Source organism: Cibotium barometz, chromosome 1 (assembly GCF_041138505.1).
Source record: "Cibotium barometz isolate CiBa-2024 chromosome 1, ASM4113850v1, whole genome shotgun sequence".
In the NCBI taxonomy this organism is placed as follows: domain Eukaryota; kingdom Viridiplantae; phylum Streptophyta; class Polypodiopsida; order Cyatheales; family Cibotiaceae; genus Cibotium; species Cibotium barometz.
The window spans coordinates 23,174,130-23,185,991 of record NC_141046.1 but is presented as its reverse complement, the minus strand read 5'-3'; the positions used below and the strand labels follow the sequence as shown (position 1 = coordinate 23,185,991).

Genomic DNA, 11,862 nt, shown 5'->3' with positions numbered 1-11,862 from the left:
AATGCTGATCACATTGAAGAGAACAATTTGGGTGAAGATCAACAGTATTCACAAAACAAAAGCAATTCAGAGTAGCAGGCCTTCTACACAAGTTCAGGTAGAGGACGAGGTAGAGATCGTGGATGTGGCCAATGTGGTGGTTGAGTAGGTAATTAGAATTATGGTCTCAAACAGGCAGCAACAGTCCCATGAATCACAACAACAACACACAGGTGGAAGATGCCAGTTTAGAGGCAGGGGGAGTCAAAGAGGTCATGGTAATTGGTAAAGGTAGTATAATGATACACGAGGCTATTTTTACTGTGGTAAGCTTGGACATGTGCAAACAGATTTGCTATAAGAAGTAGAATGACATGCGAAATGAAAAAGTGCAGCAAAATAACTATGCATCCTCTAGCAAAAATAATGAGGATAATGAGAGGTTGTTTGTTATGCAACATGTAGTGAATGCTATGTCTAGAAATAATGTAGTAGCATGTAAGGATGATGTATGGTATCTTGATTCAAGTGCTTCGAACCACATGACAAGTCATGGTGAGTGGTTTAAGGAAATGCCAAGATTCTTGAAAGACCAAGTTTTGTTGAAACAGGGGATGACACTGCTCATCCGATTGCCCATGTTGGATATGTGGCATTGTCTATGCAGGATGGTAAGGTGAAGTACCTTGCAGATGTACTTCATGTTTTGAACATTACAAAGAATCTGGTTTCTGTTGGCTAGGTAATTGAGCAAGGTTTGTAGGTGCGGTTTAACCCTGATGGTTGTTATGTGGAAGACTTTAAAGATAAGTGTAGGTTGGTTGCAAAAGAGAATAGAGTGGGAAGAATGTTTATACTGAATGTAAATATACATGAAGTGAGTACTGTAATGTTTGTAAATGGTTCAAGAGTTGCTGCAAATACAAACATTTGGCATTAGAGAATTGGGCATCTAAATGTGTAAAGATGAAGTCTATGCAAACTAAAGAAATTGTAATAGGGTTACCTAAGTTTAAGGTTGAAGGTATGCATAAAGTATGTGAAGCATGTCAATTTAGAAATCAAACAAAGCATGTATTTCCACATGAGACAAATGTGAGTAGGAATGTACTAGATATTGTGCATTCAAATGTATCGGGTCCTGCAAAGACTATGTTTATGGATGGCTACAGATACTATGTAACATTCATTAATGTGACCACACGAGGAAAGTGTGGGTGTATTTCATGAAGGAGTAGAGTGAAGTTTGAGAAGAATCTACTGGGAGAGAATAACGGGTAGCATGAGGAGATTTAGGAGGTGTGGAGATATTCTGGGAGAGGTGGAGAGAATCAAGTAAAAGAGGTGGAGTGAATCAAGGAGAAATCAGTGGGATTGGATGTAAACTCTATAAATTGAGGCATTGGCCTAATGAGAATTTGCTAGTTTTTTATTATCCATACCTACATTAAACTATTAGTTAATTACTCACTAATCACATCTTAATTATGATCTAATCTCTTTATTAATGATGTTAATTCTAGTATTTGATCCACCATAGCTCATCACATTGCTGTAATTTTAACATGGTATCAGAGCCTAGCCTAGAATCCATCAATTTGTAAGCCCATTATCTTGCTAATCACCTAGCTAATTAGGATTAGAAGATAATTAGTATTTTTACCTCTTTTCAACTAGCCCACTGTACCCCCCAGCCAGTGGAGGGGCTTGATCTCCCGCGAAGAGCAACATTATCTCAAGCCCTTGTAGCCATACATAGCTATCTCACCTATGCTCCAACCAAGCGAATCAACGCAGCAAACTGCCAAGAAGAGCTCACGTTTTTCGCTAATCTGTAGGCGCCATTTTTTCTGGGGAAAAATGATATCTCTTCTTCTCTAGTTGCAATGGGTCTAATTCCTCTTGGCCCTAGGGGTTTTCAAGGGTGCTCTACAAGTTGGTGAAGACACAATTTGATTTGATCAAGTCTATAGTGAGATGCAAGCTCTTCATCAAATCTGCAAGTGACTTTGGTAAAATAGAGATTAAGCATTCGATGTTTGGTCAAATCTTGTGTTTCTTGGCTTAATCCTCTACTAGACTAATTGCTATTGATGGCCTTGAAAGGATTTGAGCTCATTTGAACTCTAAGGCCTCAGATCTGGGCTCCCCGCATACTTTGTTTTCTGCACATAAATAGAGGATTAATTTGCTAATTAGTGATTAATCAGTGCTAATCACTATATTTTGGTACAATTGAGGGTTCAAATTAACCATTAGTATCTGATACAGATCCCTATAACGTCAAATTGCAATTCGGAGATGGTTTGATACTCCAACCATTCTGTACAAATTGGTTACGATGATTTAATGTAATTTTTGGTAATTTTATGCTGATAAATCTGTTGTAATCATCTCCTAAACACCATATTGAGTTGTAAAAGGATAGACACTACCCTTGAATCTTGAAATTGGATCGAGGTAAGACCCCCTTCACATCATCATGAGTACGGCAGCACCAGAGGTAGCCAAATTTAATGGAGAGCAGTTCTACACATGGCAGGACAAAAACCATGTATCTGCTCATGAGGAAAAATCTGTGGGTGCTAGTTGAGGGAAGAGATGAATGCCCAGAGGTGAGAGGAAAAAATGAGTGGAAGAGCAGGAATGAAAAAGCATTGGGACTTATCGCACTCAGTTTAAATGATGAAATCATTCATCACGTCACAGAGGGATACAATGGACAAAAGATGCATGGGATGAACTCAATAAATTATTTGGCACACAAGCTAAAAATTCAAAGATAAATCTATTAATGCAATTTTACAAATTGGATATGAAGGAAAGTGAACCTTTAAACACACACTTGAATAGATCTAAAAGCATTAAGCAACAACTGGCAGCTATTGGCAATCAAAAAGGTAGAAGATGATGAGGCACTAGCAGTGCTTCTAAAGAGTGTGGACAAAGGTGAATATGAAAACATTGTAGCAACACTAAAGAATGTACCTGAATTGAAGCTACACGAGATAGAAGGAGCTCTACTAGAGCAAGAGAGCAGAGGCACAAAGAGAAGAAATGGCTCGACTCAATAGCAGGAGAAGAAAAAGCATTCTTCACCCGAGGAGGATTCTCTCAAGGACGAGGACAAGGAAGAGGCAGAGTAGGAGGAAGGACCTTCACTTGCCACAACTGTGGAAAGCCAGGACACATGGCAAGAGACTGCTACAGCAAACCCAGTGGAGAAGGAACGACATCGGTAAACTTCATGGAGGCTCCTAAGGAAGTGGAGTTGGATCATCTTTTCTGAGAGAGAGAGAGAGAGAGAGAGAGAGAGAGAGAGAGAGAGAGAGAGAGAAACCCCACAACCCAATGTAACCTGCCCCAACAAAGAAAAACCACCTCTAAGCCACCGATGATGTAGGCTATGTGGAAGATGTATGTATGAGCACTTTAGTTGAGGTCACGGCGGGCACTTGTAGTAGCCTTGGACACATAGAGAGAGACAGTGTCAAGGACTATGAGTTTAGGGACCTAAGGCACTGGTCGCAGACTATCAAGTAAGAGGGAAAATTGGTATAGGGTCCAGGTGTGCTAGGAGTATTCACTTGAGGGGAGGTGTTGAAATATACAAGTGAATAGGGTGTGTGCAGGAACAAGCCCTTGGCTAGAGGCTATAAAAGAGAATCTGTAAATGTGAGAGAACCTGTGAAAAGGTGAGAAGAATCTATTGGGAGAGAATAAAGGGTAGCATGAGGAGATTTAGGAGGTGTGGAGAGATTCTGGGAGAGGTGGAGAGAATCAAGCAAAAGAGGTGGATTGAATCAAGGAGAAATTAGCGGGATTGGATGCTTGGATGTAAACTCTATAAATTGAGGCATTGGCCTAATGAGAATGTGCTGGTTTTTGAATATCCGTGCCTACATTAAGCTATCAGTTAATTACTCACTAATCACATCTTAATTATCATCTAATCTCTTTGTTAATGATGTTGATTCTAGCATTTGATCCACCATATCTCATCACATTGCTGTAATTTTAATAGCAAGAAGGTCACATTTGGAGAATTAATGGTCATGCCTAAATACTTCCATGTTTCCTTAAAGTTTCACAAATGTGTGCTCTAAGGCTTGCATTGAATAGAGAAATGGGAGCCTCAAGAGAAATCATCTCAACCCCTATCACGATAACCATGGCTCCAAAATGATATTGGTTGATGATTCCATAAAATATTATTACTTTCATTCATGCTAGAATTTTTTTGTGGTCCCAAATAAATGGAGTCATCAACCATGGAAGCAATGTATATCTACCATCACCAATGATGTACTAGTCTTTGATGTGGAATTGTGCAAACTCAAGTGGTGTCCTTGAAATCCACCATCACCAATGATGTACTAGCCTTTGATGTGGAGCTTTGCAAAACTAGAGTAGTGACCCTAATATCCTATGTACTCCCTAACATAACCTATAGAAGGTGGTGTTACACTCATTTATCATTGTTTGATATTTACTACATTGGTCTTGGAATCTATTCCTCTCAACTGAGAAACCTACATAACGAACTTGGTATGCCTCCTTGATCTAAGTCATCATGTAATTGCTCATTCAATGAAAAGTTATTAAGGTAGCCTAAAGTCCTCTCAAAATTCCTCATCGTTGACATGTGCAAAATTCACATTTAATTGCACCAAGTGAGTGATGATGAGAATGTAGAATTAGGATAATTCTATGTTGAGTGTGTTTGTTTTTAATATCTATTTGTTGAGGATAATTCTAGAATTAAGATATTTGTTGAGGATAGTTCTATGTTGAGTGTGTTTGATTTTTAGCATCTATATTTAATGTTGAAAAGTAGGAAATACTTAGACACAAGATTAAGTTTGGTCAGAAATTTATTAATTTAGATATGTCGATTTTGGGACTTTTTATACATGTTTTGTGGTGTCATTTGTAAGTTATTTCTATTCTATACTTAAACATTTTAGATAATGTATAAGAGGGTCATAGTGAGTAGTTTAGCCTAAAGGAAACTCATATGGGGGTTTACATAGTAAAAATAACCGCAACAACGAGCGCTCGAAATGGGTCCCAGAGACCAAATTGACCCTTAATTTTCAGTAACGGCCTCACATGAGGGTGTAGATAACTTTATTTGTCACAGAGAGACTTATTAAAGAAAGTTAGTTCATCATAGAATGAACAAGGTCCGTGTTCAGATAACTGGGAGATTCCGCATGGGGTGGCTATTTGCGAAACGAATCCGACACCACTTTCCAGTGTTATAAAAAAAAAATATCTTCTCTAATTTGGTTCAAGTTCGTGTTTTTAGAGGGGATTTTTTTATCTTTAACGATTTCGTGCATGATAATCTACTAATTCTCATGGGTTGTTTTTTTTGGGCTTCTTCCAAAGCCTTGATGATTTTTGTGCAGGATAGAGAGAGAGAGAGAGAGAGAGAGAGAGAGAGAGAGAGAGAGAGAGAGAGAGAGATTTTGAGATTCGGGTCGGTCGTCCTTAGACAGGGAACGCCGGATAGAGAACGTGATTTATGCCCTCTGGGAGCCATTTGGTAGAACCCAAAGTGGACGAGATTTACTAGAGGCATACCCGAGATAGCCGCGACATCTAGTGTGGGTGGTGGTTGGGTGGACGGGTGTCAGAGAAAGGCCCTATTGGCTAGATCTTTTGTTGGCAATTCTCTCGCTGGTTTTAAGATTTTGTATTGATGAATATTATTATTACTTTAGATTTATAAACAATTATGGTTTATTGAAAATCTCTTCATTTTTTTAAGAATAATATGATTTTTCTGTAAGTTTTAAAAATCTCATTTTTTGAAGAATAATATGATTTTTCTGTGAGTTTTGAGAAATTTTGTGCTAGATCATAGAACAGAATATGGGTACGTTTCATTATTCGGCCCCCCTATGATTGTTAAGGCTTTCCATGATGAAAACATGTATACTATAGACAAAAACAAGTGTATTAAGAGACAAAAACACCTAATGTAGAATTATCCCTCCCATAGATACTTTTTGATCGGCGTTACGTCCGTTTTTGTGCATTTTTACTACAAAGTACTTGCAATGCCCGCCAAAAATCACACTAAAATACCAAAAAAAACTTGCTATATTTCACCAAACCCGTCAATTTTGAAGGGCATGGGTGCCCCCAAAACCACGACCCCTTGCGCTCCTTGGTTGTTAATAAGGCTTTACAGTGTAAAGTTTACACGATGAAAACAAATGTAATAGAGAGAAAAACACCCAATGTAGAGTTATCCCGCACGATAGATAATATGGGCCTCACAAACCAAGCAATCTCATAAATGTCAGGATTGGAGAAGAAATAAGGGCACTTCCTGGTAAATCGAGATATAGTCCATAGCATAAGGTGGAGTAAATACAATAAATTGACGTCCATCCGGAGGACCTATATCATTGACAAGGATGTCCCAAAAATGAATTACAATATGCACGATTCCCAGAACTGCATGGAGAAAGGTGGAAAATGGAAATGCTCTCCAGTGTTCGCAAAAACATTTTTCCCAACAATTCAAAAAACCCTCAACCTCAAATTTCTGTAGGTTTTTTGCTAAAACTTAAAGGTTTTTTTAGCAAATTATAACTAAAATCCCTTAAAATTTGCAGGTTTTTGTGAATTGTTATTTTGAAATTTAAAGGTTATTTTTTAAAATCTGCCATTCACCTAAAACTAAATCTCAGTTTTTTGTGAATGCTGATGCTCTCTACTATTGTTGGCACCTTTGATGAGAAGGGGAGATTCTAGATTGAAGGGAAGAATTAAGTTCCTCGTTTGAAGAGCTTTGTTGTGGGGAACTGGATACATTGTCCATCTACTTGTACGAGAGCCTAAAGAATTTGAGCTTGAAGGTGTGCATAGGAGAAAGAGAGACATGACTAGCACCTGAAGAATGAATAAAAAAAGGGATCAGAAGAAGCAAGAAGCTATGAAGGAGTGAGGGGGAAAGAAAATATGTAGGAGCAGAGGGAGAGCTGGGAGAGGCAAGCAGCTACAGAAAAGAGCTGGGAGAGGCAAGCAGCTACAGAAAAGAGCTGGGAGAGCTGTGTCAAAGGCAGAAAAAACACCAGGCAAAAACAACTGCAAGTGGTCTATCAGCTATAGTAGCAGGGTCCATCTACAGAGTTGGTAGTTTGTGCCACCAAAAATTAATTGGTTATCAGTTATGGAAAGTAATGTAAGTATCCCTCTGGAGCACCTCTTTGAATGATCAAGGTTCAAGAATATGGAGCCTTTGTAGCCTATTTATAGATTAAATCCCCCAAGGTGGGTGTCTCGAGGTGATTATAGAAATTTCCTTTGTGTGAGGTGTGTGTGTTTTTTCAAATTTTGCATGTTGAGATTGAAAAGATTCTAGCAAATGTATTGTCCACGTTTTCTTGGATGTGATTGAAAGTTTAAAGAGGTGTAATAAATGGTCACGAGTATATGGGGTGTGTGTGTTTTTTCAAATTTTGCATGTTGAGATTGAACAGATTCTAGCAAATGTATTGTCCACATTTTCTTGGATGTGATTGAAAGTTTAAAGAGGTGTAATAAATGGTCATGAGTATATGGGGCTTTGCACACGCGTGGCCTGTGCACTGCCCTCTTGGTATCACATTTTCAAATTTTGGCACATGGCTAGAGAGGAGCTCTCAGGCTTGTCACATGGTAGATATGGGATTATTTTCTCATATTGTTGCTCGAGCGGTTGTGCAGCTTTCAAAAGAGAGAGCATGGGGCAAGAGAGAACATGTAAGTCATGGACCAGGCGTAAAAACAAAACTCAACAGTCACCTTGAAATAATATTTCAATTGCCCTATATACCAACTTGTTTTCTTATATTCAAATATGAGTGAATATGGGTGCCCAATGTTTTTTGGATTAATTAGTTTGATTGGAAGAGATATCGAAAGATTAAAGTCGAACGACCTTAGATGCGTGGAGGTTTGTTCTGGTGGGGGGGATTTTTTCTCTTTGGGCAATGGCATATTTTTTATTCTCTCCTCCAGTTTGCTAGGATCTCTCTCTCTCTCTCTCTCTCTCTCTCTCTCTCTCTCTCTCTCTCTCTCTCTCATCCTCGTGGGTGTGAGGCGAGGTCGATTGGCGGGGGGATTTTTTTGCTCTCTGTCATGTCCTCAGGTTTGTTGGGGTCCCTCTCTCTCTCTCTCTCTCTCTCTCTCTCTCTCTCTCTCTCTCTCTCTCTCTCTCTCTCTATCGGGTCCTCCTGGAAGGGTGCTATGCAGGGTGTGTGGAGCGAGAAGGGTGGGGCAGGTGAAGGGGGGGGAGATGTGTGTGCGAGGTGTGTCTGAGGGCCATGGCAAAGGTTAGGCCTAGGGAATGCAAGCAAAGACATGACATAGTTTCAGGCCTAGCGTGGGAGTGCACAAACACATAGAGAGCAAGGCTAGATGAGTGAGGGAAAGAGAGAGGGGGCGGCTCAGTTCTAAGGTTTGAGTGAATATGGGCATAGAGTGAATATGACTATATGTTTGAATAGTGTGAGATGTGCAGGAGAACACAATTATAAATATGTCTGTGTACATGTGTGTGGGTTCACATCTCTCTCTCTCTCTCTCTCTCTCTCTCTCTCACACACACACACACACACACACACACATTTTTTTAGTAAAAACACAAACATAACACACACTTATGCGCCCACAAGTGCACCCTCTCACACACACACTTTGTCTCATGCAACTGTAGGTATAGACCCTTACGCTCAAAGTGTATGTGTGTTTTTTATGTATGTACATACACGTGGACATATATGTGTGTATATGTGGTGTATGTGTCTATCAACTGTGTACACACCAACTTTGTGAGTGGACACGTGCATACGAATGTGTGTGCCTTTGCGTTGATAGTGCAAGTATGTGTGTGCATGCTAGCAAGTGTGTGTATATGCATGTGTGCGGGTGTGTGTGCATGCACGTGCATGTGGGTGATTGGATTGTGTCAATTTTGTGTGCAAACATGTGAGTGTGCGTGACTTTGTGTACACGCATAGTTGTGTGTGTATGCATGTGCATATGCAAGTTTATGACTATGTGCATGTAAGCTTGTTTGTCTATGTGTGTATGTGTATGTGAGTGTGCATCAGTGTGTGCAAGTGTATGCGTGTACGCGCATGAGAGTGTGTGTGCATATATGTGTGTTTGTAAATGTGGGTACACGTGTGTATGTGAGTGTCTGCATGCATGCATAATTTTTGTTAAGAAAAAATATATATTTTTTCAAAATAGAATTGGTTATTTCTTTTACTTTTTTTAATTGGTGGAGATGTGTGGTGAGGTATGCTCACTTATTATATCCTCCAAGAGATGCACCTTACATATAATGATTGGGTGTTCTATATTTTTAAACAATGATGATAGAGAGAAAGAAAGATACATCATTTTCATCATATAAGTGACATCCCTACAACATTGCCTCCTCTTTACACTAAAATTCGAATTTAAAATTGAAATGAAAATAAAGCTTGTCTTTCACTCTTTAACTTTCCCTTCTTACACTTGGTGATGGCCACAGAGTGACACGTAGGTGAATGCTAAAATAGTGAGAGTAATAGTGTAGGATTAGTTTGCCCAAGGTCGGTCATCTCTCTAGTAGGGCTAAAATTTGAAGGGCTACCTTAACCTTCAATTTGAAGGTTATGAAGTAGCTTCACTTTCAAAATATATATGTTTACTAAAATTTAGAGAAATTTCAAAAATAATGGTCGTTTGTGGCAGCCTATTTTCTAATTAGGGCCTCCTCTAGAAAGTTTGCAGGGCATTGATACCCTCTAAAGGCTTCAAATTTCAGCATTGCTCTCCGGGTGTATTTTACCGCTCTTGAGGTGCAAACTTAACTTTTTACGCTACCCACAGCCCTTAAGTGTGCAAATGTGTGCTCAACACGCTTTTCAATTACAATTTACAATATGAATTCCCACCATCACACCGATGAACGCCTCTTGGTGAAAGCAATTGATTGGAAACGTGTTTGCATCTCATGGATTTCCTAGGTAGCTAAGGTCACCCATGGAGTGTGTCTAATTCTAGTGTTGTCAATTAACGGGGTAAAGATACCGTAAAATGAGAAAACAGATGAGACTTGCAAGTATTTCACTATTTACATGTAACTTTTAAATATAATTCATAAAAAAATTTCTTACATCCAAAATATCCAAAATTATGTACGTCCAAAATACCCAAAAACGTATAGCATTGGATTGGAGTCCCGAGCTGGCCAGAAAATCTAACGGCTAAAACGGAGTCAAAACAAATCTCGAGAAGAGATCTAGCGAAGCAAAGTGAATTCTAAATTATACATAAAAATTTAAAAATATCCTCAAATTTCTATTCCTACCTACGCATTATTTTAAAGGAATGGTTAAGGAACTCCACATAGAAGGGAAGGGAACCTAGTCCTAACGGACCGCGGGCAGCTTAATCTAGCTGCCACAGCACGAATAGGGATGCCGGAAGACACATCTTCATCACTGATCTAGAACTGCTCGCCGCTGAAGGTCTGGCCGAAATGCCAGTCGCCTGGGACGACGTCGTAGGAACTCAGCGTCCTGCCATCACTACTAGTGATCTGGAAGGACAAGCTCTGGCCGTCTAGATGGGCATTACTCTGCCAGTTCTGGCCCCAGTTCCTGCTCATGGGTTGCCAACCGGTCCTGGATCCCTTGATAGAGACGGCGTGGATGTCTCCGGCGCCGCCCACGTTGGTCACCAGGACCAGGTTGAAGTAGGAGTGGCCATTCATCGTGAAGCGGATGCCACCCACCTTAACGCAGGGGACCCTTCGGTACAGCACGGGCACAATGCCGCCTCTGTAGACCCCGATCTTCTCGAAGGCAGGCTGCGCCATATCGAAGTGCTGCAGCGGGGGATTGCACCAGCCGCCCGCTGTGTTGGGCAGCGCGTTGTTCGGCGGGCAGAAGTTGGTGGCAGTGACCACGACAGAGGCGTCGCTGAGGCACCACTTGGGGTCGGCGGCCGCGTCGCACTTGATCTCAAAGCAGGCGCCGCAACTCAGCCCAGCATTGAAGAGCGCCGTGCTCAGGGCCGCGGTGTTGGTGCCGTAGCCGGAGGAGTAGAGATCCCCGTAGCCGCAAGCGCCGCCTGGACACGGGATTGACTTCAGATGATATACGAATGCTATCTATCACGCAAAGCTTGTAAAAATTACCAAATGGAAATAACTCCTTTATACGCACCCATGGTGCCGGAGGCGTCGCTTCCACCGTAGAAGGTGGCGTGCGCGTTGCTCCAACCGCTTTGCTGCGATCCAGCGCCGCCGTAGTAGGAAGCCAGTGCGGGTGGAGCGAGGATCAAATAACTCAGGAGGAGGAGAAGCAGGGTAGCCATTTAATCCGGCTAGGGACCGAATTTGTGCAGGAAAGAGATGTGTCGGGCGACTGGTGAGCTCGTCGATTCGAGGGGGGCGGCTATGGTACATATATATATAACGAAGCAGGAAGAGGACCCTTGAGGAGGACTTGGGAACGAGCAGTGATCAGTCCATCCGACCGACCGGATCATGCTGCTGCAGGGAAGAAGTGGGGCCCAAGCTGCGCTCAGGACTCAGGAGGAGGTATAACATGCCACATGGATACTATTGAAGGCGGAAAGCAGCCTGGAGCAGTTAACGTCGCCCCTTTCGTTCCTCGTCCTGCGCATTTTCATGAACTCCTTCCGGTCCACAGGGCCCACCCACAGAAGCACATGGTCGTGGGCTACATGTCGGTTGCAATGCATCGCATGATCTAGCAGGACTTCATGACATGTCCGCGACCTTCAGCCAACCTCCAAGCTCCGTCGACAGTACCACCCCTCCTAACTCCCCCGCCCCCCCAAGGACCCTGCATGTGATTCTGG

General features: G+C 41.4%; 1 protein-coding gene across 1 annotated transcript; it reads right to left on the bottom strand.

Moving 5' to 3' along the window:
* Positions 1-10,149: 10,149 nt before the first annotated feature.
* Positions 10,150-11,515, bottom strand: LOC147641751 (expansin-A1-like). The gene is made up of 2 exons (XM_086799128.1): positions 11,202-11,515; positions 10,150-11,106 (listed from the first exon to the last, which is right to left on the bottom strand). The coding sequence occupies exons 1-2, from the start codon at positions 11,350-11,352 to the stop codon at positions 10,481-10,483; spliced, it is 777 nt and encodes a 258-aa protein (XP_086655254.1). The 5' UTR covers positions 11,353-11,515; the 3' UTR covers positions 10,150-10,480.
* Between the last annotated feature and the right edge of the window lie 347 nt (positions 11,516-11,862).

What these genes read in the sequence shown, in the direction of transcription:
- LOC147641751 (XM_086799128.1), bottom strand. Translation starts at nt 11,352, where the DNA reads ATGGCTACCCTGCTTCTCCTCCTCCTGAGTTATTTGATCCTCGCTCCA. An exon ending in CGACGCCTCCGGCACCATGG is followed by an intron (nt 11,107 to 11,201) that starts GTGCGTATAAAG and finishes TCCCGTGTCCAG; the next exon opens with GCGGCGCTTGCGGCTACGGG.